This window comes from Trachypithecus francoisi, unplaced genomic scaffold (assembly GCF_009764315.1).
Source record: "Trachypithecus francoisi isolate TF-2019V2 unplaced genomic scaffold, Tfra_2.0 Lachesis_group3, whole genome shotgun sequence".
Lineage (NCBI taxonomy): Eukaryota > Metazoa > Chordata > Mammalia > Primates > Cercopithecidae > Trachypithecus > Trachypithecus francoisi.
Window position 1 is genome coordinate 46,764,502 of NW_022681468.1, and position 27,395 is coordinate 46,791,896.

At 37.5% G+C, this 27,395-nt stretch overlaps 2 protein-coding genes and 1 pseudogene across 9 annotated transcripts in view; 1 reads left to right on the forward strand and 2 right to left on the reverse strand.

Annotated features, from left to right (window-relative positions):
• KIAA0586 (KIAA0586 ortholog) overlaps positions 1-27,395 on the reverse strand; it is a 134,028-nt gene that overhangs the window by 92,194 nt on the left and 14,439 nt on the right. For 5 of the 8 annotated variants that reach the window (XM_033187886.1, XM_033187888.1, XM_033187887.1 and 2 more), the window contains 10 exons: positions 22,304-22,478; positions 20,982-21,203; positions 16,621-16,774; positions 14,303-14,470; positions 11,588-11,711; positions 7,924-8,056; positions 6,761-6,981; positions 6,247-6,319; positions 4,404-4,631; positions 3,319-3,493 (listed from right to left, as the gene is read on the reverse strand). In XM_033187886.1, the coding sequence (XP_033043777.1) occupies positions 3,319-3,493; positions 4,404-4,631; positions 6,247-6,319; positions 6,761-6,981; positions 7,924-8,056; positions 11,588-11,711; positions 14,303-14,470; positions 16,621-16,774; positions 20,982-21,203; positions 22,304-22,478 (1,673 nt within the window). Of the gene's footprint in view, positions 1-3,318; positions 3,494-4,403; positions 4,632-6,246; positions 6,320-6,760; positions 6,982-7,923; positions 8,057-11,587; positions 11,712-14,302; positions 14,471-16,620; positions 16,775-20,981; positions 21,204-22,303; positions 22,479-25,372; positions 25,470-27,395 lie in introns of those variants that run through there. The other 3 variants (XM_033187893.1, XM_033187894.1, XM_033187892.1) reach the window with 2 other exon arrangements.
• On the reverse strand, positions 249-530 carry LOC117069573 (annotated as a pseudogene).
• Positions 25,619-27,395, forward strand: part of TIMM9 (translocase of inner mitochondrial membrane 9) — a 30,225-nt gene continuing 28,448 nt past the window's right edge. Inside the window, exon 1 of the transcript XR_004431589.1 lies at positions 25,619-25,672. The gene's annotated coding sequence lies outside the window, so the exon portion shown is untranslated. The remainder of the gene's footprint in view (positions 25,673-27,395) is intronic.

Here is a 27,395-nt window from a genome sequence, read left to right on the forward strand (position 1 = left end):
ATTTTTACTTTTAACATGTGGGTGCTTTATTTTTTTTTAAAAAAATGCAGGAACTGCCAAAGTTTTAGTGTTTAATAATTAATAGCACAACTGACCAAGGTCCAAGATGTGAAGATACCATGTTCAAGAAAGTGGTGGGTAAACTGCTCTATAAACTGACTATATAGTATGTGATAAGAATATATGCTTTATAATATAAAACCTGTCTACACACAGTAGTTAGCTGAAAAAAGTCATTCAATCTTCTCTTGGCTCAGAAAAATGATATTCCAGATTCCATTATAAATTATTAGCAACTCTCAACTCTTGTGTGTGGCAGGTATCTTGTTTTCACCTTCCAGTTCTTCCACCCCAGCCTGTGTCATGGGGTCTGTAATGTTCTTCTCCAGATCATCAATGTGACTACTCATATCATCAATTCTCCCAATGATCTGGTCAGACATAGTCTGAAATTTATCTTGCGTCTGCTGCAGGGGTGTCTACACCACCGAGGTGAGGTCCTGCAAGGTCTTGGGGTCAGTCTTCGCCATCTCCCCAGTGCCCAGGTTGGTGGTGATGTCTCAGACTGTCATCTATGCTTCCACTTTACATGTCGGTGTTTTTATGTATCTAATTTTTTTTTAGAGACAGGGTCTTGCTCAGTTGCCCAGGCTGGAGTGCAGTGACACTATCATAGCTCACTGCAAACTTGAACTCCTAAGCTCAAGTGCTGAAGCGATCCTCCCACCTCAGCCTCCCAAGTAGCTGGGACTACAGGCATGCCCAGCTAATTTTTTTAATTTATTGTAGAGATAGGATCTAGCTCTGTTGCTGAGGCTGGTCTTGAACACTGGGTCTCAAGCAATCTTCCTGCCTCAGCCTCCCAAAGTGCTGGGAATACAGGCATGAGCCACTGGGCCCAACCTACACACCCAGATGTAGTTTTAAATATAGTTTCCTTTTGTTTATGATCCCAGGAAGAAAAATTGTCATACCATGTCTATATTCTTTCATCTTGTTCTCTGATACTCATTTATTCTATTGAATGAATATTTTTCTTGAGTGTTTATTTAAAATGTTTGTTCAGCATCTAATATGTGTTAAACATTGTTTCAGGCACAAGGAATACAGAGGTGACTAAACCAACTGTACTCATAGAGCTTATAGTCTAGTAGTGACAAATAAATAAAATAAATAATAAATCAAACAAATAAAAATATAACACAGGAAGTGCAAAGTGCTATGAAGAACAATATGGCAGGGTGAGGAGATAAAGAGAAACAGAAGATAATTCTTAGAATAGAATGGTCAGGGTAGAGCTCTCCAAGGAGCTATCATCTAAGAGCAGAGACGGAAGAATTGAGAGCGAGAACCATGTAAGTGCCTGAACAAAGAGCTCTCCAGACGGAGGAAATAGCAGGTACTGAGGCCCTAGGATGAGCATAAGTCCCTAGGTTCTGATATGGCTTGGCTCTGTGTCCCTACCCAAATCTCATCTCAAATTGATCCCCATGTGTCACGGGAGAGACCTAGTGGGAGACGACTGTCTCACGGGGGCAGTTTCCCCTAATTTGTTCTTGTGATAGTGAGTGAGTTATCATGAGATCTGATAGTTTAAAAGGGCATGGCTTCCTTTGCTCCTTCCCCCCTGCTGCCATGTAAGATGTGCCTTGCTTCCCTTTGCCATTACTGTAAGTTTCCTGAGGCCTCCCCAGAGATGTGGAACTGTGAGTCAATTCCACCTTCTTGTCTTTATAAATTACCCAGTCTCAGGTAATTCTTTATAGCAGTGTGAAAATGAACTAATACAGGCACTCAATCACTTCTGATCATTAAAAGGGTTACTGAATAAAGTTATTTTTGGATTTGAAAGCATTTTAAAACCTCAAATTATTTTTTGCAAAGACTTTCAAAACCCCACATATAAATTAATAGCAAAGCTACACTAGGCCAGGCACGGTGGCTCACTCCAGTAATCCCAGCACTCTGGGAGGCTGAGGCGGGTGGATCACCTGAGGTCAGGAGTTCAAGACCAGCCTGGCCAACATGGCGAAATCCTGTCTCTAATAAAAATACAAAAAAAAATTTGCTGGGCGTCATGGCACATGCCTATAACCCCAGCTACTCGGGAGGCTGAGGCAAGAGAATCATCTGAACCTGGGAGGTGGAGGTTGCAGTGAGCCAAGATCGTGCCACTGCACTCCAGCCCGGATGACAGAGCAAGACTCCATCAAAAAAAAAAAAAAAAAAAAAAAAAAGCAAAGCTACACTAAAGAGAAAACTTTAGGGTAAATATCATCCATTAGGATAAATATCACCCATAAGCTATATGCTTTCTATTTTAAATTAGTAAAATTTCTATATAACCTGACACTCTATATGATCGCATAACCTTTAGAAAGGAAAGGGAACCAAAGTAACCACCAGAGCTCCAACTTCTAGAAAGGATAAGAGAGGAAAATGGGTTTGTATCTACTAGTTATCACATATTGTCAGCTTTACCTTACTGATTGCTAAGTAGAAGCTGAGAAACTATAATACATAACCAAAGTCAACAGACTTAGTATATAACCAAGAGTTGTATTTAAATATACAGTACCAGTGAAACAGTAGATGTGACTCAAAACACACAGTGATAAATGAAGATGTTTTCAGTTGTACACAAAAGCAAAACAGTTTTCACCTTTCTACCTAAGTTTCTTTGAAAACAAACAAAACTGCAAAAATGCTCATCCACACTTTTATAGTAACAAACAGTATATGGCTGATCTTTCTGTTAATAATGGACCAAGGTCTTTGGGGAAATGTCTCCTTTCCTAGATTATAATTTAGATGCTCAAGATTCATCATCACCCAGCCTGGGCAATGTGGCAAAACCCTGTCTCTACAAAAAAGACAAAAAAATTAGCCAGGCGTGGTAGTGTGCGTCTGTCATCCCAGCTACTTGGGAGGCTGAGGAGGGAGGATCGCTTGAGTTCAGTAGGTTGAGGCTGCAGTGAACCATGATTGTGTCACGGTACTCCAGCCTGGGTGACAGAGTGAGACCCTGTCTTTAAAAAAGAAAATCATTTTCTCCTAAATAAAAACTTTATGATGCTTTATCTGAAGATGCCACTTAATTCTACATTTCTTCCCAATTATACCTATGTTGTGTCTGATTTTTAAATGTTGGTGTATTTCTTCCCACCTCTCCAAAGAGGAACTATTTTTCCATCCCCAAGCATTATATAATTTGAACGGCAAGTATAAGCTATAAATATAAAAAACGAAAAGAAACTTTATATATTAAACTGATACTATTAAGAAATGAGATTAAACATAAAAAATGAGATTCCTTACCTTTAACTCGTTCTATTACTTTTGGTCTCTGTGGTTTGGACTTAGGAGATGGAGAATTAAATCTGAGATATGGTCCTTTTTTAAGAGTGCTTCGATGGCCCTGATAAACTGGCTTTCCATAGACTTGTAACATATAATCTTCATCTTGTATTACTGTGGTTGCTTTCAAAAGCCCCTATGTGTACAAAGTTATTCAACTCACCATGAAAATAGTCATCAAACACTTATCTCATTTTTCTAAAGCCTCCTTTTGCTAGCTTAAGTATTATCATAAGAATGATTAGGTCAAATATAATCTCTATTTTAAACAGCCCTTAAATTCTAGATACAGGTCTCAAGCATTAGTTTGAAAAGCTTTAAATACAAAAATCATCCACCTAAGAAAAATGAAAATTTTTACATTACTAAGTATATTTTCAGCACCAACAAGAAATATTTAAACACATTTTACATAGTCACTCCAGTACAATAAAAATACAGTAACCTTAACCTTTAAATAATTTTATATATTTCTGAATCCACCTTCAACCATAATCTAAATGTCACAGAAATGTAGCATTTATTGAGCATCTACTAAGTACCAAGCACTGAATTAGATGCTTTACTGATCTGCTCAACAATCCATGTTTGGCACTCAGAAACTTATAGCTTAGGGCAGTCAAAAAAATGTCCTCCGTACCATCTAATACCATGCCTTGCATATACTAGGCACTAAACATGCATTTGCTAAACTGAAAAATAAACTATACACACACACACACACAAATGAAACACAATTCTGGGTACCATAAACTAGAGAATCTAGTTTTTGGACTAGATGACCTCTAGATATACCTTTATACTTGCTATAACTACAAAATGATGATGTCAGGGTGTGAGATCTCAGAAGAAAGGAACTATCTGTTTTGTTCAGTGCTTTTCACATTATAAATCCAAAACCCTAAATATCAATAGTGTAAAGATACTTACATTTGTATAGTCCTTCATGTTTTTAAAACACCTTTAACATTCGCTTCATTATCTCTTAAAGGAAATGATCGACTATAACACAACAATTATGTTAAAAGAATAGATTAGGATCTTACTTCCTTTCTCTCTTTCTGTAAACTTGAAGCAGGCATGCCCCTCATAGGTAGATTTCTAAAATGGTCTTCTATTTGCTTTTGAGAATGTTTTCTTGGAATTACAGATTTGTTTACAGTTTTATCTTGTGTGTTGGTTCTAATATCTTTAGCCATATTCTGACCTTTCTTGGTTCTCTGATTCTTCTGATCAAATCTTTTTTGTTCATAATCTGTTCTTGACAGTTCATCCTTAACATAACCAAAGTTAAAATTACTTAAAATACATACAAATAGTAAAGCTTTCACATCAGAAACTATTAGAATTTATTTTTTGCTGTTATATAAATACAGTTTAGCAGTTTTAAATGCATTAAAAATAAAGGATATTGGCTTTATTGGATATATAAACATAAAAATTCTCTGGAAAAATAAACAAAACCCTAAAAATACTAGTATCTTTCGGAGGAGGGAATGGAAATAATAGAAGGCTTGCAGGGATAGGAGGACAACTTTGCATGACAAACCTTTTTACACTTTTTGATGATTGAACCATATGAATTTTGCTAACAGTTTAAAAAATTAAAAATACGTTTCAAAAAAGGCAAACAATTTTGTAACAAAACTCTGAGATAAATATAAATTAAAATTATGTGAAAGTTTAAACAAATACATTTTACATGGGATTCATGGCAAAAGAGTAAGATACACTGCCAGTTAGCTGTAGAGCGCAAACTAGACTCCAAATCTTCCGACTCTTAGTTCAACTTTTTTGTGTGCACCACATAGTACCTAAAATAAACTTTTCGTAAGTTCATTAGAAACAGATATTTTTAAACGACAAAGTTTTAAAATATATTTCTGTGTTTATTGCTGTGGAAACAGTACTGATACTTCACCTTGCTACCATTGTAAGTAGCATATAAGCACATCTACAGTCAAAAAAACACACTTTGCACCCCAGGACAAAATAACAGCTTAGTCTGTCTAGTTCTGCTCATTCAAATATAAAAAAATTTTAAATTTCCTTTACATTATGGACCCTCTAAGAAAGATAACTCCCAGACTTTTTCAATGCGGATGTTTGAAGATGTACTATGCCCATTGTGGATGTGAGAAAGAGGCTGTTTTTCCATCTGGTACTGACTTCTGTAAACTTAGTAAATCTAGTTTTTTTTTTCTCTTTGCATTACTCTGGTATTTTTACTTTGCCAGGCCAATGCTTCTAAATCTGTTGTTTTCAAATATCTTTGAAAGTATAATTCTTTTTCCAATCACTTTTGCTAAATTTTTTTTCAGATTATTCACGTTTTAGTTTTTGCCCAACAATTTGCCAAATAAGAGCCAGAATAGAATTGGAGATAATGTACTTGTTAAACAAAGCTAAACTTATTACTAAGTAAATATAAAGAGTGACAGTGAAATTAAACATAAGTAGATTTTTATATAAGAAATATTTTGAGGCCGGGCGCGGTGGCTCAAGCCTGTAATCCCAGCACTTTGGGAGGCCGAGACGGGCGGATCACGAGGTCAGGAGATCGAGACCATCCTGGCTAATACGGTGAAACCCTGTCTCTACTTAAAAAACTAGCCGGGCGACGAGGCGGGCGCCTGTAGTCCCAGCTACTCGGGAGGCTGAGGCAGGAGAATGGCGTAAACCCGGGAGGCGGAGCTTGCAGTGAGCTGAGATCTGGCCACTGCACTCCAGCCTGGGTGGCAGAGCAAGAGTCCGTCTCAAACAAAAAAAAAAAAAAAAAAAAAAAAAAAAAACAAGAAATATTTTGAGAACAAATGTAATGCCTATAAATTGGAATCAATATTATCTTCTGAGAATTCACTTAATTTTCAGTTTTTTTCAAAGACATACCTGAATTTCCGCAGAAATAGTTTTAATCCATTCATCCACTGTCTTTCTGATCCTAATTTTCTCTGACATCTCTCTACGAAAGAGAAAAAGGAATTTTCTTAAATTAGCACTTACTGTCCTGAGCAGGACTTGGATCAGATCTAACTCTTATGTAGTTGTGAACCTGCTATCCTAATATCCTTCATCTGAAAAGGAAAGGATATTAGGATAGTAGGATGAGGGTCGAATATCCTTCATCTGAAAAGGAAAAACCAATGGTATTAGTTTTCATCAAACATTTGAAGGATAAATGTTTGAAAAGCACATGTGGACCCAAGAAGATATGTACCAAAGAAAGAAAAAATCAAAAGAAAAATTCCCACCAGAAAAAAGTAGTACCACCATATATATCCAAATTCCAACTTTATAATAAGTTCCAAAACATATTAAGGAAAATAAAGTGCTTAGAAAAAAATTGTGAAGAAAGCAGAACTGGCAGACTCATAAATAGCCTTGGCTGCCAACATCCTCTTACCTGTTGGTAGATAAAGCATTGATAAGCGAATACATGGCAGCTCCATCTTTTGCACGAATAATAGCTTCCAGGTTTTCTTCAAGTACTTTTTTATTGTTTTGTACTCCTCTCAAAATCTTCTCAGCATCTTTCAATACAGATCGTGTTGTATTGGTTGTGTGAAGCTTAACAGAATTCTGTGGAAGATCTGGAAGCTTCAACATACTCAGAGATTCTTTTGACTTAAAAGAAAAAAAGACCAGAAAGTTACTAAACTCACACTGATTCCTTTAATCAAAACAACAGCTATCACTATTGTTGAGGCCATACATTATACCAATATATACTAAGGACTCGATTTGTCAAACTGAAGACTTACAAAAGAATACTTGGCAATCAAAGTGTTTTTCCTCCATTTAGAAATACTAATATGGGCCAGGCATGGTGGCTCATGCCTATAATCCCAACACTTTTGGAAGGCCAAGTTGGGTGGATCACTTGAGGTCAGGAGTTTGAGACCAGCCTGGCCAACATGGTGAAACTCTGTCTCTACCAAAAATACAAAAATTAGCCAGATGTGGTGGCACACGCTTGTAATCCCAGCTGCTCAAGAGGCTGAGGCAGAAGAAGTGCTTGAACCCGGGAGGTGAAGGTTGCAGTGATCCGAGATCGCACCATTGCACTCCAGTCTGGGCAACAGAGTGAGACTCCATCTCAACAACAACAACAACAAACTAATGTGAGTGTTAAGTAAAATAGAGGTGGGAAATCCATAGCAGTGCTAAGCAGTCCAGCGACCAATAATAATTTTTCTCTCTGCTGAAGAAAGCTAAAATAAAATAAAAGCAAGTTGGCTCTTTATGTATGGAAGGTAGGGCAGATATTGTGGACTGGATAAATGATGTCCATTCATTCACAGGTCTCTTTTCCCCTTCCTCCCTTTCCAATAGAAGCTGGGAAGCCAGAGGTGGCTATATGACTCAGTCCTGGTCAAGGAGCGATAAGCAGAAATCACTTGGTGAAGGTCTCTGGAAATACTTTATAAATGGAACAGACATGGCTGACATGTCTTTTTCAGTGCTTTTTCTTCATCCTTCCTCCTAATTTCTATCTTTATAACTTTTTTATTCCTTTATAATTTTTATCTTAACTAATCATCAATTTTAAGACCATTCCCATTTTACCTGGACCATGCTATTTGTTTCTTTCTCCTTTTGGCCAGGGTCATGAAGAACATCATCGGACTTCTGCAGAGTCACTTTAGTTGTTCCTAGCTCTTCACAGGAAGGAAATCTTTGAGAAGGTAGAGTTTCAACGCTATAGAAGATTTTTTTAAAAAGTTTCCTAAATTGTTGTAAATTCAGTAAACATTTCATTACACAAATCTTTGATACAGTCTTAGCTATAGTACTAAATGATACCCTATTAAAAAATTGAACCATGGAATTAATCAGTTATGTGATTAAACAAACGAAACAGAAAATCACAAGAGACAAAATGATCTAACCAGAAAAGTTTAGACGTAGCAGAAAAGGAACAGGAAAAGGTTATGCTTTCAAGAAGCTAACATCCAGAAGCACTTCCAGATTGGTGAAGAACTTCTGAAAATCTGCTTCTCCATAAGCACAATGAGAACCCTAGCAAAAATCATCGAAATCAAGTTTTTCTAACCTCTGGAAATTAAACACTTGCAAGAACCTGAGGAGCATTTATTCAAGAAAAATGGCTGACTCTAGGCAAGAAGAGCAAGTTTTATGGAATTTTTTTAACTTGCCTCATCTTCAGGACCCTATTCCCAACTCTGTGATGGCCTTGAAAACCAACAGCCTCACAACCATTAAAGACAATAGAATGGTTTCAAGCTCTCCTAAAAGTCTCATTCATAGTATTTGTCTTTATTTGACCTGACTCAACTTTAGGGCAGTGAGAAAGTATCCCCAGGGCATTTTTCAAAAACAGTGGCAACTGTTTAACATCTCAGCAGCCTGAGGCAGTGATACTAGTTGGGGCAAACAAGACTGTGGTCAACAGATGTTAAAAATCTAGGTAATAAGATGTCCATAGTGGAGTTTTGAAAAGCTCCAACATATTGCTAGGAATCTAGAAAGTCATGCCTTCTAATCCACGTACAGGGCTATGTACATGTCCAAGAGAGACCTGGGAAGTTCCTAATCACTCACTTCTGGCTGACCTTGAGGCTCTGTGCAAGTAGGAAGTGAAAGGCTAAAACAGATTCATAATCTGCCAGGCACTGGAGGCATGCTCTAGCACATGTGTGTGCACACACGTGCGTGCATGCATACACACACACACACACACACACACACTCCATGGCAAAGAGAGGGAGAGTTATCAGTTCAAGGCAGTTAAGGAAATCTCTTTCCAGTCATTAGCAGACTAAGCTAACAAAACAGAGACTTCGGTGGCAGCACATGACAAAGAACACAGAATCCACAGAATTAGTCCAGGAAAGTCACTAAACAAACAGCAACAACAATAAACTCTGGGAGGTGAAAGAATCTAATTTCCAGAGCTGCCACACTGTATTATTTAAAATGCCCAGTTTTCAACAAAAATTTATGAGACATACAAAGAAACAGGAAAGTAGAGCCCAAACACAGAAAAAAGCACAGTCAAAAGAAACCGCTGTTGAGGAATCCCAGATATTAGACTTACGAGGTAAAGACTATAAATCAGCTATTACTAAAAGAAACCAGTTTTAAAATTAAAAGAAAGTATAAGAATGAAGTCTTGCCAAATATAGAATGATCAATAAAGACATAGAAAATATTTTTAAAAGACAAACAGAAATTCTGCAGTTGAAAAATATAATAACCGAACTATATAATTCACTAGAGAGGCTCAACACCATATTTGAGTTGGCAGAAGAAAGAATCAACAAACTTTAAGACAGGCTAATTGAGATTATCCAGTCTGAGAAATGGAAAGAAAAATGGATGAAGAAAAATTAACAGTCTTAGAGACCTGTGGGACACCATCAAGCACACCAACATACAACTCCTCATCAGAAACCATAGAGTCCAGAAGGCAGTCACGTGACATATTCAAAATGCTGAAAGAAAAAGAACATCTATCAAAAATTCTACATGTAGCAAAACTATCCCTCAAAAGTGAAGGAGGGGACACCAGGGGTGTGTGTGCAGAGAGGGATGACCACGTGAAGAGACAGCAAGAGGGAGGCCACCTGCAAGTCAAGAAGAAAGGCCTCAAAAGAAACCAACTCAGCTAGCACCTTGATCTTGAACTTCCAGCTTCCACAACTATGAAAAACCAAATGTCTGTTTAAACAACAACAAAAATTGAAAAAGAAATTAAGACAATACCAGATAAACAAAAACTGAGACAATTCACTACTAACAGACCTACCCTATAAGAAATACTATCAGGAGTCCTTCAGGGTGGAATAAAAGGACACCAGGCTAACCTGAATCCATATGAAGAAATAGAGTACTGGTAAAGATGAACTATACAGGTGAATATAAAAGCTAGTATACATATTTTTGTTGGTATCTCTTTTCTTTTCCTATCTGATTTAAAAGACAGCTGCATCAAGTAATAATTATCAGACTACATAGATGAGCTCATAATGTATAAAGATGTAATTTGTATGATAATAATAGAAGAAAGAAAAGGGGAGGGAACGAGGCTTTACTGGAGCAAAGTTTCTGAATAACACTGAAATTAAATCACTATTAATCCAAATTAGATTGCTTTAAGTTAATATGTTAATTGTAATTCCTAGAGTGACCACTAAGAAAATAATTCAAAAAATAATAGTAGGCCGGGCGCGGTGACTCAAGCCTGTAATCCCAGCACTTTGGGAGGCCGAGACGGGCGGATCACGAGGTCAGGAGATTGAGACCATCCTGGCTAACACGGTGAAACCCCGTCTCTACTAAAAAAACATACCAAAAAAAAAAAAAAAAAACTAGCCAGGCGAGGTGGCGTGCGCCTGTAGTCCCAGCTACTTGGGAGGCTGAGGCAGGAGAATGGCGTGAACCCGGGAGGCGGAGCTTGCAGTGAGCCAAGATCGCGCCACTGCACTCCAGCCTGGGTGACAGAGCGAGACTCTGTCTCAAAAAAAAAAAAAAAAAAGTAATAATAATAATAATAGTACATGACAAAAGAATTAAAATGGTGCAACTAAAAAATGTCTAATACAAAAGAAGGCACTAAGGGAGGAACAGTGAACCTAAAAGACCTAAAGCATATAGAAAGCAACATGGTAGACATAAATCCTACCTTATCAGTAATTACATTAAATGCAAATAGACTGAAATTATACAATATCTCCATATAAAATTACTCAACATATGGCTCCTCTAGTTTTTATTACTGTAGTTTTCAAGATGTTGAAGATAAATATAATTATCATGGCCCAGATTTGATTTTTTTAAAACTTTTTATTATGTAAAATTTCAAATATATACAAATATATAGAAAATACTAAAATGAACCTCATATACCCAATATTTAACTACAAAAATCATTAACTTTTGGTTGGCCTCATTTTATCTATACTCCCCAACCTACTTGCCCCTACCCTATATTGGATTATTTTTGAAACAAATCCTAGATATCATTTAATCAGAAATGAATAATCTGCATACATTAGAAATTAATAATCTGCATTTTGAAAAAATGAGATATTCATTTCATAGCTATATTATAGAAAGGTGGAAGATATATTAGCATCAGAAAATAGTAACTAAATATAAGTTAAATTTAAGAAGCAATGCTATAATTTATTAAAAGTCCCAAAGAAATGTGAAAAATCTGAACAAAGCTCTTTTCAGTCTAGTTTTCATTCCAACCTCTTGTTTTCACCTGTTTGTTTTCTCGGGAGTCCATCCTATTTTTGACCTAGTTAGTGAGGTGGTATTTGATGATTCACTTTTTCTTGTCAAAGAATCATTATTATTCAAAATTTGTTCCAATAGTCTTACATTTCCTGAAATAGAAGAGATGTAGTATCATTTTCCAAATACTCATTCATTTATCTTGTATATAACATCTCATATATTCGTATTCTGGCCTAAGTTAGCTTCCTATGATGATTATCTACTCAATTTATAGCCTACAAGCCAGGCGTGGTGGCTCACACCTGTAATCACAGCACTTTGGGAGGCTGAGGCGGGTGGATCACCTGAGGTTGGGAGTTTGAGACCAGCCTGACTAACACGGAGAAACCCGTCTCTACTAAAAACAGAAAAAATTAGGTGGGCGTGGTGGTGCATGCCTGTAATCCCAGCTACTTGGGAGGCTGAGGCAGGAGAATCGTTTGAACCTGGGATGCGGAGGTTGCAGTGAGCCGAGATTGTGCCATCACACTCCAGCCTGGGCAACAAGAGCGAAACTCCATCTCAAAAAAATAATAATAATAATTTATAGCCTACAATGTAGTCTACAATTTAGGCTATAAATACACTCATCAAATAAAACCAAATATTTATACCTCATAAAAACTATACCAAACATCACACACCGGGGCCTATCATGGGGAGGGGGGAGAGGGGAGGGATTGCATTGGGAGTTATACCTGATATAAATGACGAATTGATGGGTGCTGACGAGTTGATGGGTGCAGCACACCAACATGGCACAAGTATACATATGTAACAAACCTGCACGTTATGCACATGTACCCTAGAACTTAAAGTATAATAATACAATAAAATAAAACAAACAAACAAAGAAAAAAACTATATCACAACCAGGCGCAATGGCTCATGCCTGCAATCCCAGCATTCTGAAAGGCCGAGGCAGGAGGATTGCTTGAGGCCAGGAGTTTGAGACCAGCCTGGGCAACAAAGCAAGACCCTGTCTCTATAAAAAAAAAATACATAAACAAGTAAGTAAAAGTTTGAATTAATAGAAAACCCCTAAATTTATTTCCATCACAGAAAAAAGGAATTTGAGAAGTGTCATCATCACAAAGTCCAGTAAAATAGATTATTTTTATAAATTAGTAAAGAAGAGATTTATCTATTTCTTCAAAGTACCAATTAAGTGGATCTATCCTTTAGCCTTGTTTGTATGTAGTAAGACTACATAGTAATTTTTGGTGTGAGGTTGCCTTCTTTATTAAAGATTTTATTATTTTGTGACTTTCTTAAAACTCTTTAAATGTGCCTAAGATAAGACTTGCATGCATTTAAATGATTCCAAGAATAAAAGTGTTTAATATTTCACTTACTTTTGTTAGAAGGCGTACATTTTAAGACTGTAATATACTACTTTCTTTTAATTTATTTCCATAGATTTTTGGGGAACAGGTGGTATTTGGTTACATAAGTAAGTTCTTTATTGGTGATTTGTGAGATTTTGGTGCACCCATCATCTGAGCAGTATACACTGAACCCAATTTGTAGTCTTTTATCCCTCACCCTCTTCCCACCCTTTCCCCGCAAGTCCCCAAAGTCCATTGTATCATTCCTATGGCTCTGCATTCTCATAGCTTAGCTACCATTTATGAGTGAGAACATATGATGTTTGGTTAATACACGTCCCTTATAAAAGTTCCTGTTCTGTGTTTAAAAGTTCATATATGGCCGGGCACAGTGGCTCATCCCTATAATCCCAGCACTTTGGGAGGCCAAGGTGGGCGGATCATAAGGTCAGGAGATCGAGACCATGCTGGCTAACACAGTGAAACCCCATCTCTACTAAAAATACAAAAAATTAGCCTGGTATGGTGACATGCACCTGTAGTCCCAGCTACTCAGGAGGCTGAGGCAGGAGAATCGCTTGAACCTAGGAGGCGGAGGTTGCAGCAAGCCGAGATTGTGCCACTGCACACCAGGCTGGGTGATAGAGAGAGACTTCGTCTCAAAAAAAGTTCATATATTAGCACTTTTTCCAAGTGAACATGGTGATAAATGTTGTTTCTCTACATTTTATTATTGAAATTCACACCTAAAAACAATATGAGGAAGCACACTCTAAAAATGATCAGCCTTACCTTCAGCAAAGCATTGTTTTTTGTTTATTAATAACAAAACTTGGCCAAGTGCAATGGCTCACATCTGTAATCCCAGCACTTTGGGAGGCTGAGGTGGGCAGATTGCTTGAGCCCAGGAGTTTGTGACCAGCCTGGGAAACATAGTGAAACCCCATCTCTAAGAAAAATACAAAAATTAGCCTGGTGTGGTAGTGTGTACCTGTAGTCCCAGCTACTCAGGAGGTTGAAGTGGAAAGATCAATTGAGCCTGGGGAGGTAGAGGCTGCAGTGAGCCATGATCACACCATTGTACTCCAGTCTGGGTGACAGAGTGAGACTCTTGTCTCACAAAAAATAAATAAAAATTAACAAAACTTGTTCATTAAAAGTTTAAGTAACAACCTGTAAGAGATAGAATAATTAATTATAAATGTATACCTCCAACTCCTTTCACGAGGAATCTAAAGAAGCTTGATTTTCCCAGCAAGTATCATTTAAAGTAAAATATTACAAATAGAGATCCCACTTCAGTTTCTACTAGGCACAGAAAATCTCATGACAATTTCCTAATTTGGGGTAGGTCTAGTAAAAGTCTCTATTACCTCTGTGACAGGACACTTCCATATTTTCTTTTTCTTCCAAAAGATTTTCCCTCTTTGATAGTTCATCATCCCTTGAAACAGGTACAGGAGCAAATCTGCGAGGTGCTGGTGTCTCCAAAGGAGATTTCTGTTTATCAAAACTCATATCTTCAACTTCTTTTAAAGATGCTTTAACAGGAAAATTTTTTAAAAATTAACTTGCTTTTGAAAAGCTCTAAAAATTATAGCATATTACTCTTCCTTATACTTTAAAAATAAAGCCAAAATTATAAATGATAAATTATTAACAAGTGTAGAGAAATAACTTCACCCCCATTAAAAATCAAAAGAAATGAAGACTACAAACATTTTACACTTACATCTAGTAAATATGAATCTATATGATAATATTCAGAACTATTGAAGCAGTGATGAAACAGGAAGAGCCAGATACTTTTCATGGCAGTGAAAACTGATAAAGCATCTGGCAACAAGTATAGAAAGAATTAAAGTTTTATATAATTTAACTTAGTAATCTTAATCTTGTGAAATTATTATAAGGAAATAACATAAAAGAAAATGTGTTTAAAATATGATGATGTTTATCACAGTATTATTTATGAAGATGCAAACCTAAAAACTGTCTGAGTATCTGAAACAGGGTAACGGTCAAGTAGATTGTGAAATAGTTATTCAATAGGCCAACCTTTAGTCATTACAAGTTAAAATTATGAAGACAACTATATAAAATATGGCAGACGTTTTTATGTGCTAGTAAAAAAGCTGTATAAAATGCTACAGTTACAATTATGTAAACATGATATATGCCCAAGAAAAAGCATAGAAAAATTAACAGTTTAATTTACTGAATTTTTAATTTACTCATTTCTTTTATTTGTTACTGTAACATATATACAAAGAAACAAATTCAATTTACAATCAATAAAATAGACACGTTTTTCATGAAAACTCAAGTTTAAGAAAAACAAAATTATAAGCAAGAAATTCTCTAGAACTGAGTTATGAAAAAAGTGTCCACTGCTATTGAAGGCACTCAGCTGGGTCATACTGAAACATGAGTTCTGGCCCTAGCTCTGACATCCTCCCTCTCAAGTCAGGTAACCTTGAGCAGGCAAGTCATACCATTCTATGCTTCATTGTCCTCTCTTCATAACTTAAAAAAGGACTCATTACTTCACAACAGTTCTTTGTTGTTGTTGTTGTTGTTAACAATGAAGCACAGAATGGTATGACTTGCCTGCTCAAGGTAAGTCATACCATTCTGTGCTTCATTGTCCTCTCTTCATAACTTAAAAATGGACTCATATTACTTCACAACAGTTCTTTGTTGTTGTTGTTTGCTTTTTTGTTTTTGAAACAGCGTCTTGCTCTGTCACCCAGGCTGGAGTGTAGTTGCATGACCACAGCTCACTGAAGCCTCAACCTCCTGGGCTCAGGCAATCCTCTGACCTCAGCCTCCGAAGTAACTAGGACTACAAGCATGTGCTACCACACCTGGCTAATTTTTTTATTTTTACTTCTAGAGACAGGATCTCACTATATTTCCCAGGTTGGTCTCGAACTCCTGGGCTCAAGTGATCCTCTCACTTTGGCCTCTCAAAGTGCTGGGCACAACAGTTTTGTAAGGACCACTCATTTACTGCAAAATGTAAAGCACCTTATAAGCATGAGCAATCTTTAATGACTGTAATACAACAATGTTCTAACAAATCAAGTGTTGAAATATTGTACTATATAGAGTTGTATATTATTAAAGGGATAGTCCCTCGATTTTCTTTAGTTCATTATTCAAATATCAATAACTTAAAAACACATTTATTCATTTATTTTAAATACTAAAGTTTTAACAAATAAGCCACGTATTCCTTTGTTAGGTAGTTGCTCTGACAGAATCAAGAAACAGCAAATATGCAGTTTGTCAGAGAACAGGAGAACTGATTTATTTACAAGCATTTTTGTAGTAAATAAGTAAATTTTTCCTAAATTTATAAGTGCTTCTGATAATTTACGAAGGTTATTAATTAAAACCACAGATAAGAACATAATCCATAATTTTTAAAAATTTCAAAATAACCTAAAAATTACTTGAGGTAAAAAAAAGAACTCATTTTATCTAAGACAAGGTAGCCTGAGAAAGAAAATTTTAAAAAAAAGAACATTAAAAAAAAAAACAAATAGTTTTATAAAACAAAAACTCCTATAAATAAATTTTATAAAACAAAAACTCCTACTGCTCAGGAAATACGTTTTCAGTTTATGCAGCACAAAGAAAATTCATAGCTGATATTTTTTATTCATAGAGAACTACATATTTTTACCTTGTTTGGAAGCAAATGTGTTATATAAAGATGCATTACAGCTACCAAGATTAGGGTGTTCTGGTTTTACAGAATACTTTTCCACTGCTCTGGAGGAGGGCATACTAACAGGCTGAAAACTACTAGTCTTGAGTGCAGCACTAATAAAATGCGTCTAGAAGAAATAAGATTATTTCATTATTTTCAGAGATCATTTGAAAGAGTTAGATGATAAAATACATTGAAATATTAAACATAATTTACTACATTTAATAAACAATGAAAAAATATATATTACATGGCAACTATCCACTATAGTAGCAGCAGCGATGCCATTGGAAAGATGTAGAATCACAAAGATCTGACTAAGCCTGACTCTGCTGTGTGACCTTAATCATTTTCCTTAACCATTCTAAACCTCAGTGCTGTTCTTTCCACCTTAGACATGGCTCAGGGGCTACTACAGCCGGCTAAGAGAAGACCAGGAAGGAGAGGCCCTTGCCCTAAACCTCTACTTGAATCAGAGAATTTTAAACCAAAACATCCCATCTTTTATATCCTAAATGGTAGGATTTTGTTCGAGGTCAAGGTTTGAAAATCACTGATAGTGAGTACTCAAATAAATATCCATGCTTAACAGCAGCAATAAAATACGTGTTTGTATATAAATGGAAACTACAGTGACAATACAGTTTTCAGCACTATTTATTAAAATACCTGAAATGAGGCCAGGCACAGTGGCTCACGCCTGTAATCCCAGCACTTTGGGAGGCCAAGGCAAGTGGATCACCTAAGGTCAGGAGTTCCACCTGTCTCTCCTAAAAATACAAAAATTAGCTGAGCGTGGTGGCGGGAGCCTGTAATCCCAGCTACCCAGGAGGCTAAGGCATGAGAATCACTTGAATCCGGGACACGGAGGTGGCAGTGAGCCGAGATGGTGCCACTACACTCCAGCCTGGGTGACAGAGCGGGACTCTATCTCAAAAATAAAATAAAATATCTAAAATAAGCAAGTATCTTAACTAATAAAACTGGTTTCAAAAGAGAGGGTTTTATTGTTTTAATTTTTGTGGGTACATAGTAGGTGAATATATTTATGGAGCACATGAAATATTTTGATACAGGCATGCAATGAGTAAAAATCAAAACAGAATTTTATGCGAGGCCAAGAAAAACTTAAAAAAATTCATAGTTCTACAGAATTTCTAAAAGTGTGTTGAGATCCCTCTACATAAAACAGATGAAACAGACTCAACTAATTTCATTTCATTAAGCATTTACTGAACAACTAATATATCTAGTATGTAACCAAAACTTCAACTCTCTCTGTAATTATAAGCTTTATAAGTAAGACATCTAAATTAGCAAAGATTCCATTCTTCTAAAATTAGAAAGTCATTAAGTTATAGATTTAGTTATGGCAGGACGGATGATGGCAGATAAGTACTTAGGACTAGTAGGAGTCTCTCCTTAAGGAATCAATGTGCTTTTCAAATGTGTCATCTCGTTTTATCCTGAACAACAGAAAATATTTTCTAGGTAAAGAAATTGAGGCTTAAAATAGTAAAGTTATCTATAAACTAACAGATAATTTATAGACTCATTCCTGTTCTCTCGCTAGATAATTTGCTGCATACTCAATTTTAGTCATGCAGGGAGTACTTACTAAACTTTACTTGGTATGCATATAATCATTCCAATAAAATAGTATCTTTGACCACATGAAAAGCTCAAGATAAACTGTGTTAAGTCTTGAAAATTATAGCAAATTAATGTCTACTTTATGATGACATATTAAGTATTATCAACTTATTTTAGTACATTCTTCTGAATTTTTGTCTTAACAAAAAATATATAATTTAGAAAATCATTAATAGACATATACATATATGTATAGATATACATGTATATCTACATATATAGAGATATAGATGTATATATATGTAGAGATATACATGTATATCTATATCTATATCTCTTTATATTATATATCTATATCTCTCTATATATGTATATCTACATATATAGAGATATAGATATAGATATACATGTATATATCTCTCTCTATATATATACATTTGTTGCTGTTGTTGTTGTTAAGACAGAGTCTCGCTCTGTCACCCAGGCTGGAGTACAGTGGCGCAATCTCAACTCACTGCAACTTCCACCTTCCGGGTTCAAGTGATTCTCCTGCCTCAGCCTCCTGAGTAGCCGGGACTACAGGCATGTGCCACCGTGCCCAGCTAATTTTTTGTATCTTTGGTAGAGACAAGGTTTCACCATGTTGGCCAGGCTGGTCCTGAACTCCTGACCTCAAGTGATCCACCCACCTTGGCTGCCCAAAGTGCTGGGATTATAGGGATGAGCCACTGTGCCCGGCCTGAAGGTTATATTTTAATATTTTAAAGTTTTTAAATTGCACAGTAGGCTAGGTGCGGTGACTCACGCCTGTAATCCCAGCACTTTGAGAGGCCAAGGCAGGCAGATCCCCTGAGGTCAGGAGTTTGAGACCAACCTGGCCAATATGGTGAAACCTCATCTCTACTAAAAATATAGAAAGTTAGCTGGGCATGGTGGCGGGCATCTGTAATCCCAGCTATTCAGGAGGCTGAGGCAAGAGAATCGCTTGAATCTGGGAGGTGGAGGTTGCAATGAACTGAGATCTCACCATTGCACTCCAGCTTGGGCGACAAGAGCGAAATCCATCTCAAAAAAGAATAAATATATAAATTTCATATTAATTAGAAAAAAAAGTAAATTAAAACCAACACATTTACAATGCTGACCATTCCCCCACGCACTCAAAAAAAAAAAAAAAAAAGTTTACTGAGTGCTAACTAGTGTTCTAGGAATTAGAAATTCCAAAATAGGCTGAGCACAGTGGCTCACGCCTGTAATTCCAGCACTATGGGAGGCCAAGATGGCTGGATCACGTGAGGCCAGTGGTCTGGCCAACGCAGTAAAAACGTGTTTCTACTGAAAATACAAAAATTAGCTGGGTGTGGTGGTGCAGGCCGGCAATCCCAGCTACTCGGGAAGCTGAAACATGAAAATCACTGAACCTGGGAGGTGGAGGTTGCAGTGAGCCGAAATCACACCACTGCACTCCAGCCTGGGCAACAGAGTTAGACTCCGTCTCAAAAAAAAGAAATTCCAAAATAAATACGAAAGTATGCTATCAGCTCCTCGTGAGGATAACACTTTTTATAATAGCCCAGTGCCTTATTCTCAAAAGGCATTAAAAAATGTTCATTATTTCAATTAATTAAATGCAAAAGCAAATATGTACACCAGGTAGTTCTTATCCAAGGGTGTGCATCAGAATCATTATGAAGCTTTCAATGATTGCCAGGCACTACCTCAGAATCACTGGCTCAAAATCTCTGAAAGGCCTAAGCGTGTGTGCTTGTGACTGTGTATATGTGTGTGTGTGTGCATGCATGTGTGTGTGTGTGTATATACAATTTTTTTTTTTGAAATAGGGTTTCACTCTGTCATCTGGGATGAAGTGCAGGTATATTATCATAGTTCACTGTAACCGCAAACTCCTGGACTCACGGTCTCCTGCAGTCTCAGCCTCTCAAGTATCTGGGATTACAGGCACATGCCACCATGCCAGGCTAAATTTTTTTTTTTTTTTTAAGAGATGAGGTCTTGCTACATTAACCAGGCTGATCTTGGACTCTTGGCCTCAAGCTATCCTTTTAGCTTGGCCTGCCAAGATCCCAAGCACAAATATTTTTAGAAAGCTGTTCAAGTAATTCTAGTGCACATTCCCAGACTAAAAACTGCTGATGTAAACCAATAGTTGCAATGTGATATAAGCACTTAAAAATGCAGCTGGGCATGGCAGCTCACGCATGTAATGCTAGCACTTTGGGAGGCTGAGGAAGGCAGATCATTTGAGGTCAGGAGTTCGAGACCAGCCTGAACAACATGGTGAAATCCCACCTTTACTAAAAATACAAAAATTAGCTGGGCGTGGTGGTGTGCGCCTGTAATCCCAGCTACATGGGAGGCTGAGGCAGAAGAATCTCTTGAAACCAGTTGAGTGGAGATTGCACCACTGTACTTTAGCCTGGGCAACCATAGCAAGATTCCATCTCAACAAATAAATAAAAATAAAAAATAAAAATGATATGAACAAAAATAGTGTAAAAGGAGGAAAAGCCAACTAGAGGGAGAGGTCTCATACAACTAGTAACATTTGAGATATAAAATGCAGAGTTACGCACATTACAGGAGAAGAAAGATAAGCAAATCATGATTTCAGAACTAAAACTGTTACAATCTAATGAGCAACTGCAATTATCAATGAATATTAGCTGAGAGATCCAAATGATAAAAGATTACGGAATCTGTACTGGCTTTATTACAGATACCTGAATATCTATTTGTTGTTGTTGTAATTTTTCAAGATGCCTTATGTGCTGCTCCATAAACACATTCATTTGCTTTTCATGATCATGACAATGTAGTTTCTCTTGTTTACGCTGAATGCTTGTTTGCTGCTCTGTAACACGTTGCAGGTGTTTATCAGTCTCCTGTAATTTACTAAGTAATTCTGTAACAGAATTGACTTTTGCTTCCAAATCACTCTGCACCTAAAACAATAAAAGTATTTTTAAAAGTTCACATTATAGGATACCAGAAATATGTCTAATTACTAGAAATGTTATTTAAATCAATTGGCATTGAGAAGTGATCAAAGTTGAGCCTTTACCCACTAAATGTCTAATAATTTAATGCCTTTATTTTTAGAGTCACAGAAATGAAAGGGAGATGATAGCTATCCTTAGGTAAATGTTTCCTCTCAAAATAAATAAATTAAATAAATAAATAAATAAATAAATAAATTGGCCAGGCGCGGTGGCTCATGCCTGTAATCCCAGCACTTTGGGAGGCTGAGGCGGGTGGATCACGAGGTCAGGAGATCGAGACCATCCTGACCAACACAGTGAAACCCCGTCTCCACTTAAATACAAAAAATTAGCTGGGCATGGTGGCGCATGCCCTGTAGTCCCAGCTACTCAGGAGGCTGAGGCAGAGGAATCACTTGAACCTGGGAGGCGGAGGTTGCAGTGAGCCGAGATCGCACCACTGCACTTCAGCTTGGGCAACAGAGTGAGACTTTGTCTCAAACAAATCTGCCACAAAGAATTTTATGATGCCTAAAACAAGATACTTAAATGGAAATTAAAAAGAAGAAAACAGAAAAGCAAAGTAGCTTTTGATACTTTACTAACTTAAGGCAGAGTTAGGTCAGCAGCCTTGAGTTCTAGTTTTGGCTCTGTCAGTTACTCGTACCAGACTTACGTGCCTACTCTGACCTGTTTCTCTGCTTCCCCAATTACAAAGGGACAGCTAAGGCATAGATTATCTCCAAGGTTCCTAAGGTTCCTCTAGCTCTCAAATAAGAATAACCGATTATCCAGGTTGCCAGGACCAAGGTGTTTCCCAGGATGTAGGACTCTCAGTGCTAAAACTGGGGAAGTTCTGATTTCGCTAGTGCCATCACAGTATTAGAGGGTAACTTTCACAATTCCTGAGAAGTAACACACAGCCACAAATGGGAAAATTTTTTCAAATTGAGAGCAACAATGTTGCTAGTCTATAATTAATACAACCATTTATAGAATCAGTTCTTAATAAGTACTTCTATATTTCACAAAGTAGTTATGAATATCTGGGATGAAAAATACACCTTTATCAATGGAGCTGCGGTTGCAATGGCAGCAGCAGTTGCTGCAGCCACGGTTGTAGCTGAATCAATTCCACTGGGTGAAATTCTGGTCTCCTGAGTAACAGCATCCTTCTCTATGCCTGCATCTTCTAACAGATGTACCTTTACTTCCTTAACAACAGGCATGCTTTGAGCTCTATAAACAAAAAAGCAATAAAAATGTATTCAGTAAACTACATTGAACCATTTCAAGAAATACTTAACAAATGGTAATCTGCTAAGGTGGTTTGATTTTTTTAAATTAAATCACCTATCAAACAAGGTCATTTGGTTAATAAAATTTATCAACGTCCAGGTCACTAAGGGCTAAAGAAATAAGAAGATAATTCCTTGAAGGGAGCAATATTATTTTGGAAAATAAGAATTAAACATATGAAAAAGATATAGCACAATTATAAAGATACATTATCAAGAAGTACAAGTTTAAAACACTCAGAAGGCTGGGCACGGTGGCTCACACCTGTAATTCCAGGACTTTGGGAGGCCAAGGCGGGAAGATCACCAGGTCAGAAGTTAGAGACCAGCCTGGCTAACATGGTGAAACCCCGTCTCTACTAAAAATACAAAAATTAGCCGGGTGAGGTGACATGCGCCTGTAGTCCTAGCCACTCAGGAAGCTGAGGCAGGAGAACTGCTTGAACCCAGGAGGCGAAGGTTGCAGTGAGCCGGGATCGCACCACTGCACTCCAGCCTGGGTGACAGAGCGAGACTCCATCCCAAAAAAAAAAAAAATGACTCAGAAAAAGCTCCAAGAATTAAAGTACCAAGCTTTACTCCTAAAGGCAGACAACCCAAGAAACACTATGGTTTTCTTTTTTCTTTTATTATTTTTTTAAAGACTAATCAAGTACAGTAGTGAGAAGGGGAGAAAAAGTGGAATAAGTTTGGTCTGGGCCAGGTGTGGTGGCTCAGGCCTACAATGCTAGTACTTTGGGAGGCCAAGGCAGGTGGATTGCTGGAGCTCAGGAGTTTGAGACTAGCCTAGGCAACATGGTGAAACCCCATCTCTACTAAAATACAAACAATTTGCTGGGCATGGTGGTACACGCCTGTAATTCCAGCAACTCGGGAGGCTGAGGTAGGAGAATCGCTTGAACCCGGGCAGCGAAGGTTGCAGTGAGCCTAGATGGCACCACTGCACTCTAGCCTGGGTGACACAGTGAGACTCTGTCTCCAGAAAAATAAAATAAAAAGAAAACTTTGTTCTGTAACTTACTGTGAACAATCCATTGAGATAACGTATTACTTCCAGACAAGCTGCTGTGGTTTTTAAATTATTGATAATTTTATCCTCCAAATATTTATATAAGAATTACAAAATTATTGGCCAGGTGCAGTGATTCACACCTGTTATCCCAGCACTTTGGGGGGCTGAGATGGGCAGATAGCTTAAGGCCAGGAGTTCAAGACCAGCCTGGGCAATATGGCAAAATCCTGTCCCTACAAAAAATACAAAAATTAGCCAGGCATGGTGGCACACACCTGTAGTCCCAGTTACTCAGGAGGCTGAGGTGGAAGGATCTCATGAGCCTGAGGAGGTAGAGAGTGCAGTGAGTCGTGATCACTCCACTACACTCCAGCATGTGAGACAAAGTGAGACACTGTCTCAGAAGGAAAAAAAAAAAAAGAATTATAAGAATTATAGCACTATTGATGTACACTTTGTGACTATTTTTTCTCCTACTTTATTGAGGTATAATTGAAAACAATTGTATATATTTAAAATGTGATATTTTGATATATGTACACATTGTAAAATGATTACAGTCAAGCTACTAGCATATCCATCACCTCATATAATTATCTTTTTATGTGATGAGAACATTTAAGATCTACTGTCTTAGCAATTTTCAAGCATACAATTCATTATTATTAACCATAGTTACAGGCTGTACAGTAGATCTCTAGAATGTATTAATCCTGTTTAAGAGAAATTGTACCTTTTGACCTCTATCTCCCACTTCTTCCCCACGACCAGCCCCTGGCAACTACCATTCTATCTTCTGCTTCCATAAATCTGACTTTTTCAGATTCCACATGTAAATGAGAATACATGATATTCATCTTTCTGTGCCTGGCTTATCTCACTTAGCATAATGTCTCCAAGAGGGATTGTTAATAATGCTGAAAAGAATTTTCTAAATTCTAGCTCATTTAGATTTACTTAACAAATGTCACTCAGGCAGGCCGGGCACTCCCAGCACTTTGGGAGGCCAAGGCAGGTGGATCACCTGAGGTCAGGAGTTTGAGACCAGCTTGACCAACATGGTGAAACACTGTCTCTACTAAAAATACAAAAAATTAGCCAGGCATGATGGCGAGCGCCTGTAATACAAGCTACTCGGGAGGCTGAGGCAGGAGAACCGCTTGAACTCAGGAGACGGAGGTTGCAGTGAGCAGAGATCGCACCATTGCATTCCAGCCTGGAGAATAAGAAGCTCAGTCTAAGGAAAGGACAAGACAGGACAGGAAAGAGGGAGGGAGGGAAGGAGGAAGAGGGAGAGAGGGAGACAGAGAGAGAGAGAAAGAAGAGCAGAGCAGAGCAAAGCAAGACAGAAAGAAAGGAAGGTCACTCCATTTATTAAAATGTTCACAAAATACACTATTAAGAAGCCTGAATTAGCTGGGTGTAGTGTTACATGACTGTAATCCTAGCACTGTGGGAGGCCAAGGAGGGAGGATTGCTTGAGCCCAGGAGTTCAAGACCAGCATGGGCAATATGGCAAACCCCGTCTCTACAAAAAAAAATAAATAAATAAAAGTTAAAAATAAAAAAAGACCCTGAAATAAAAACAAGTCCAGTAAATAGATACATATTTGCAATAAGGCATTTAATTAAATACTAAAAGAAAAAAGAAGGCTAGTCCATTTGCTTGATATGTGGCCTCAAAGAAAACAATGAAAGGAACCACTGACAAAACTGAAGAGTGCCTAAGAAAGCCTAAGCAAAGTCGTTAGCAATATGTTCCATCTCCAGCTGCTGAACTTCCCCCTTGACTTTTAAAAGCATTACAGAACTATTAAACTTACTCCTCTTTGATATTTCCCCATTTCTATTAAGAATAACATTTTTCTCTCAGTCTCCAAATGTTGAAGTCACCTTGACTTCTCTACTTGCTTACCTTCTCATATCCAGTTGAGTCATAAAGTGTTGTCAATTATTTCATCACAATTGCATGAAGAGTGTCACAGAATTATAGAGCTGGGAGAAACTTATAGGTCAACCATCCTAATTTCCTAATTTTATAGATGAAAAAATTGCAGTCCACAGAGGTCACAGGATATCCTAATTTCCTAATTTTACAGATGAAGAAATGGCAGTCCACAGAGGTAACAGGATTTACTTGATCATTGTCATAGAACTATTTATTAAGTGGTAGAGTTAGGGCCCAATTCCCAGAGGTCTTACCATGACATCAGAGCTTTTTTTCTCAGTTTGGCACTTTTCTCTTCTCACTTTTCTCTCTCAACTGTAAAGTTTCACCACCCATTACTAACTATTCCATTCTTCCAGTTTCTACTTGCTTAGAAGCTTTCTACACATATGTCACCATTCAAAAATCTAAAATTATTCCTTAAAAACAACTGAATTGGCGGCCGGGCGCGGTGGCTCAAGCCTGTAATCCCAGCACTTTGGAGGCCGAGACGGGCGGATCACGAGGTCAGGAGATCGAGACCCTCCTGGCTAATACAGTGAAACCCCGTCTCTACTAAAAATACAAAAACTAGCCGGGCGAGGTGGTGGGCGCCTGTAGTCCCAGCTACTCGGAGGCTGAGGCAGGAGAATGGCGTAAACCCGGGAGGCGGAGCTTGCAGTGAGCTGAGATCCGCCACTGCACTCCAGCCTGGGCGACAGAGCGAGACTCCGCCTCAAAAAAAAAAAAAAAAAAAACAACTGAATTGGCTAATTTTCTCTGTTTGGCTTTCCATACATAAGTCTCTCCTCACTAACTACACATACCATGTCATGCCCACAAGTGACTCCATGCTTGTCCTCACTCTGCTCTCTCACCCTTCTTCCACCCAACTTATTACATCCTTCTCCTCCTTTAAGGTGCAATGCAAGTATTACCTTCTTCAAGAAGTCTGTGCTTCTAACACTTCCTCTTGATCCCTCCCTTCATTAACTCCTTTTGCATTTACTACCTATCAATGGAGGCTTGCTACTCAGCCACCCCAGGGTTTACATATCTGTACGGGACAATTTAATAATATATTGAATGTAATTAATCACTAATTCCTCCGGGGTTGGGAATGATAGCGGGACTTCTTTCATAGCAAACAGCAACTAACAAAGGATTAGGTATGTAGTAACTGCTCAATATATATATTTAACTGATTGAGGCGCAGAGTATGAAAATATAATTCAGGAATTCCTTATCTTTAATGTTTCTGCCTGAAGTCTGAAAGTGACTTACCTTTGCCCAACAAGATAAACAACATTATAAGGCTAGACATAAATTTCCTTAGAGGCTTTTTAATTTTATTTTTTCAATTATTAAATTAATAAATGCTCAATGTGGCAAATATAAAGAGCTATGAAATATAAATGTCAAAAAATGCACATAACCCTACCATTAAGAAGCAATTATTTCATTATAGTCTTCTTTTTTAGCCAGTTTTTCTTTATTCTTAAACCCACTGAAGATCCCAGTGCTGTGCTGCAACTATTCTCACCAAGGCCACTAAGAATCCTGCTTGCTCAATTCAGTGTACATTTTTCAGTCCTTACCTTCCATTACCTTGGATCAGCACATCACACTTGGAACCTAATTCCCCTTGGCTTTGTTAACGCCATACCCCCTATATCTCTGGCCAAACTTTCTGAGCAGCATTTAGAAGCTAGCTTGCTTTCTCCACATCCTCCTTCAATGTTTGGTTTTCTGAGTCCATCCAGCCTTAGCCATCTTTCTTTTCACTATCATAACCTCATTGAATCACTTAAACTATTCCCAGAGCTTAGACTTAGACTGCCACTTACATAATGATGACTTCTGCATCTTAATTTCCAGCTTGGATCCCTTTTGTGAACTTGGCCTTTTTTTTTTTTTCG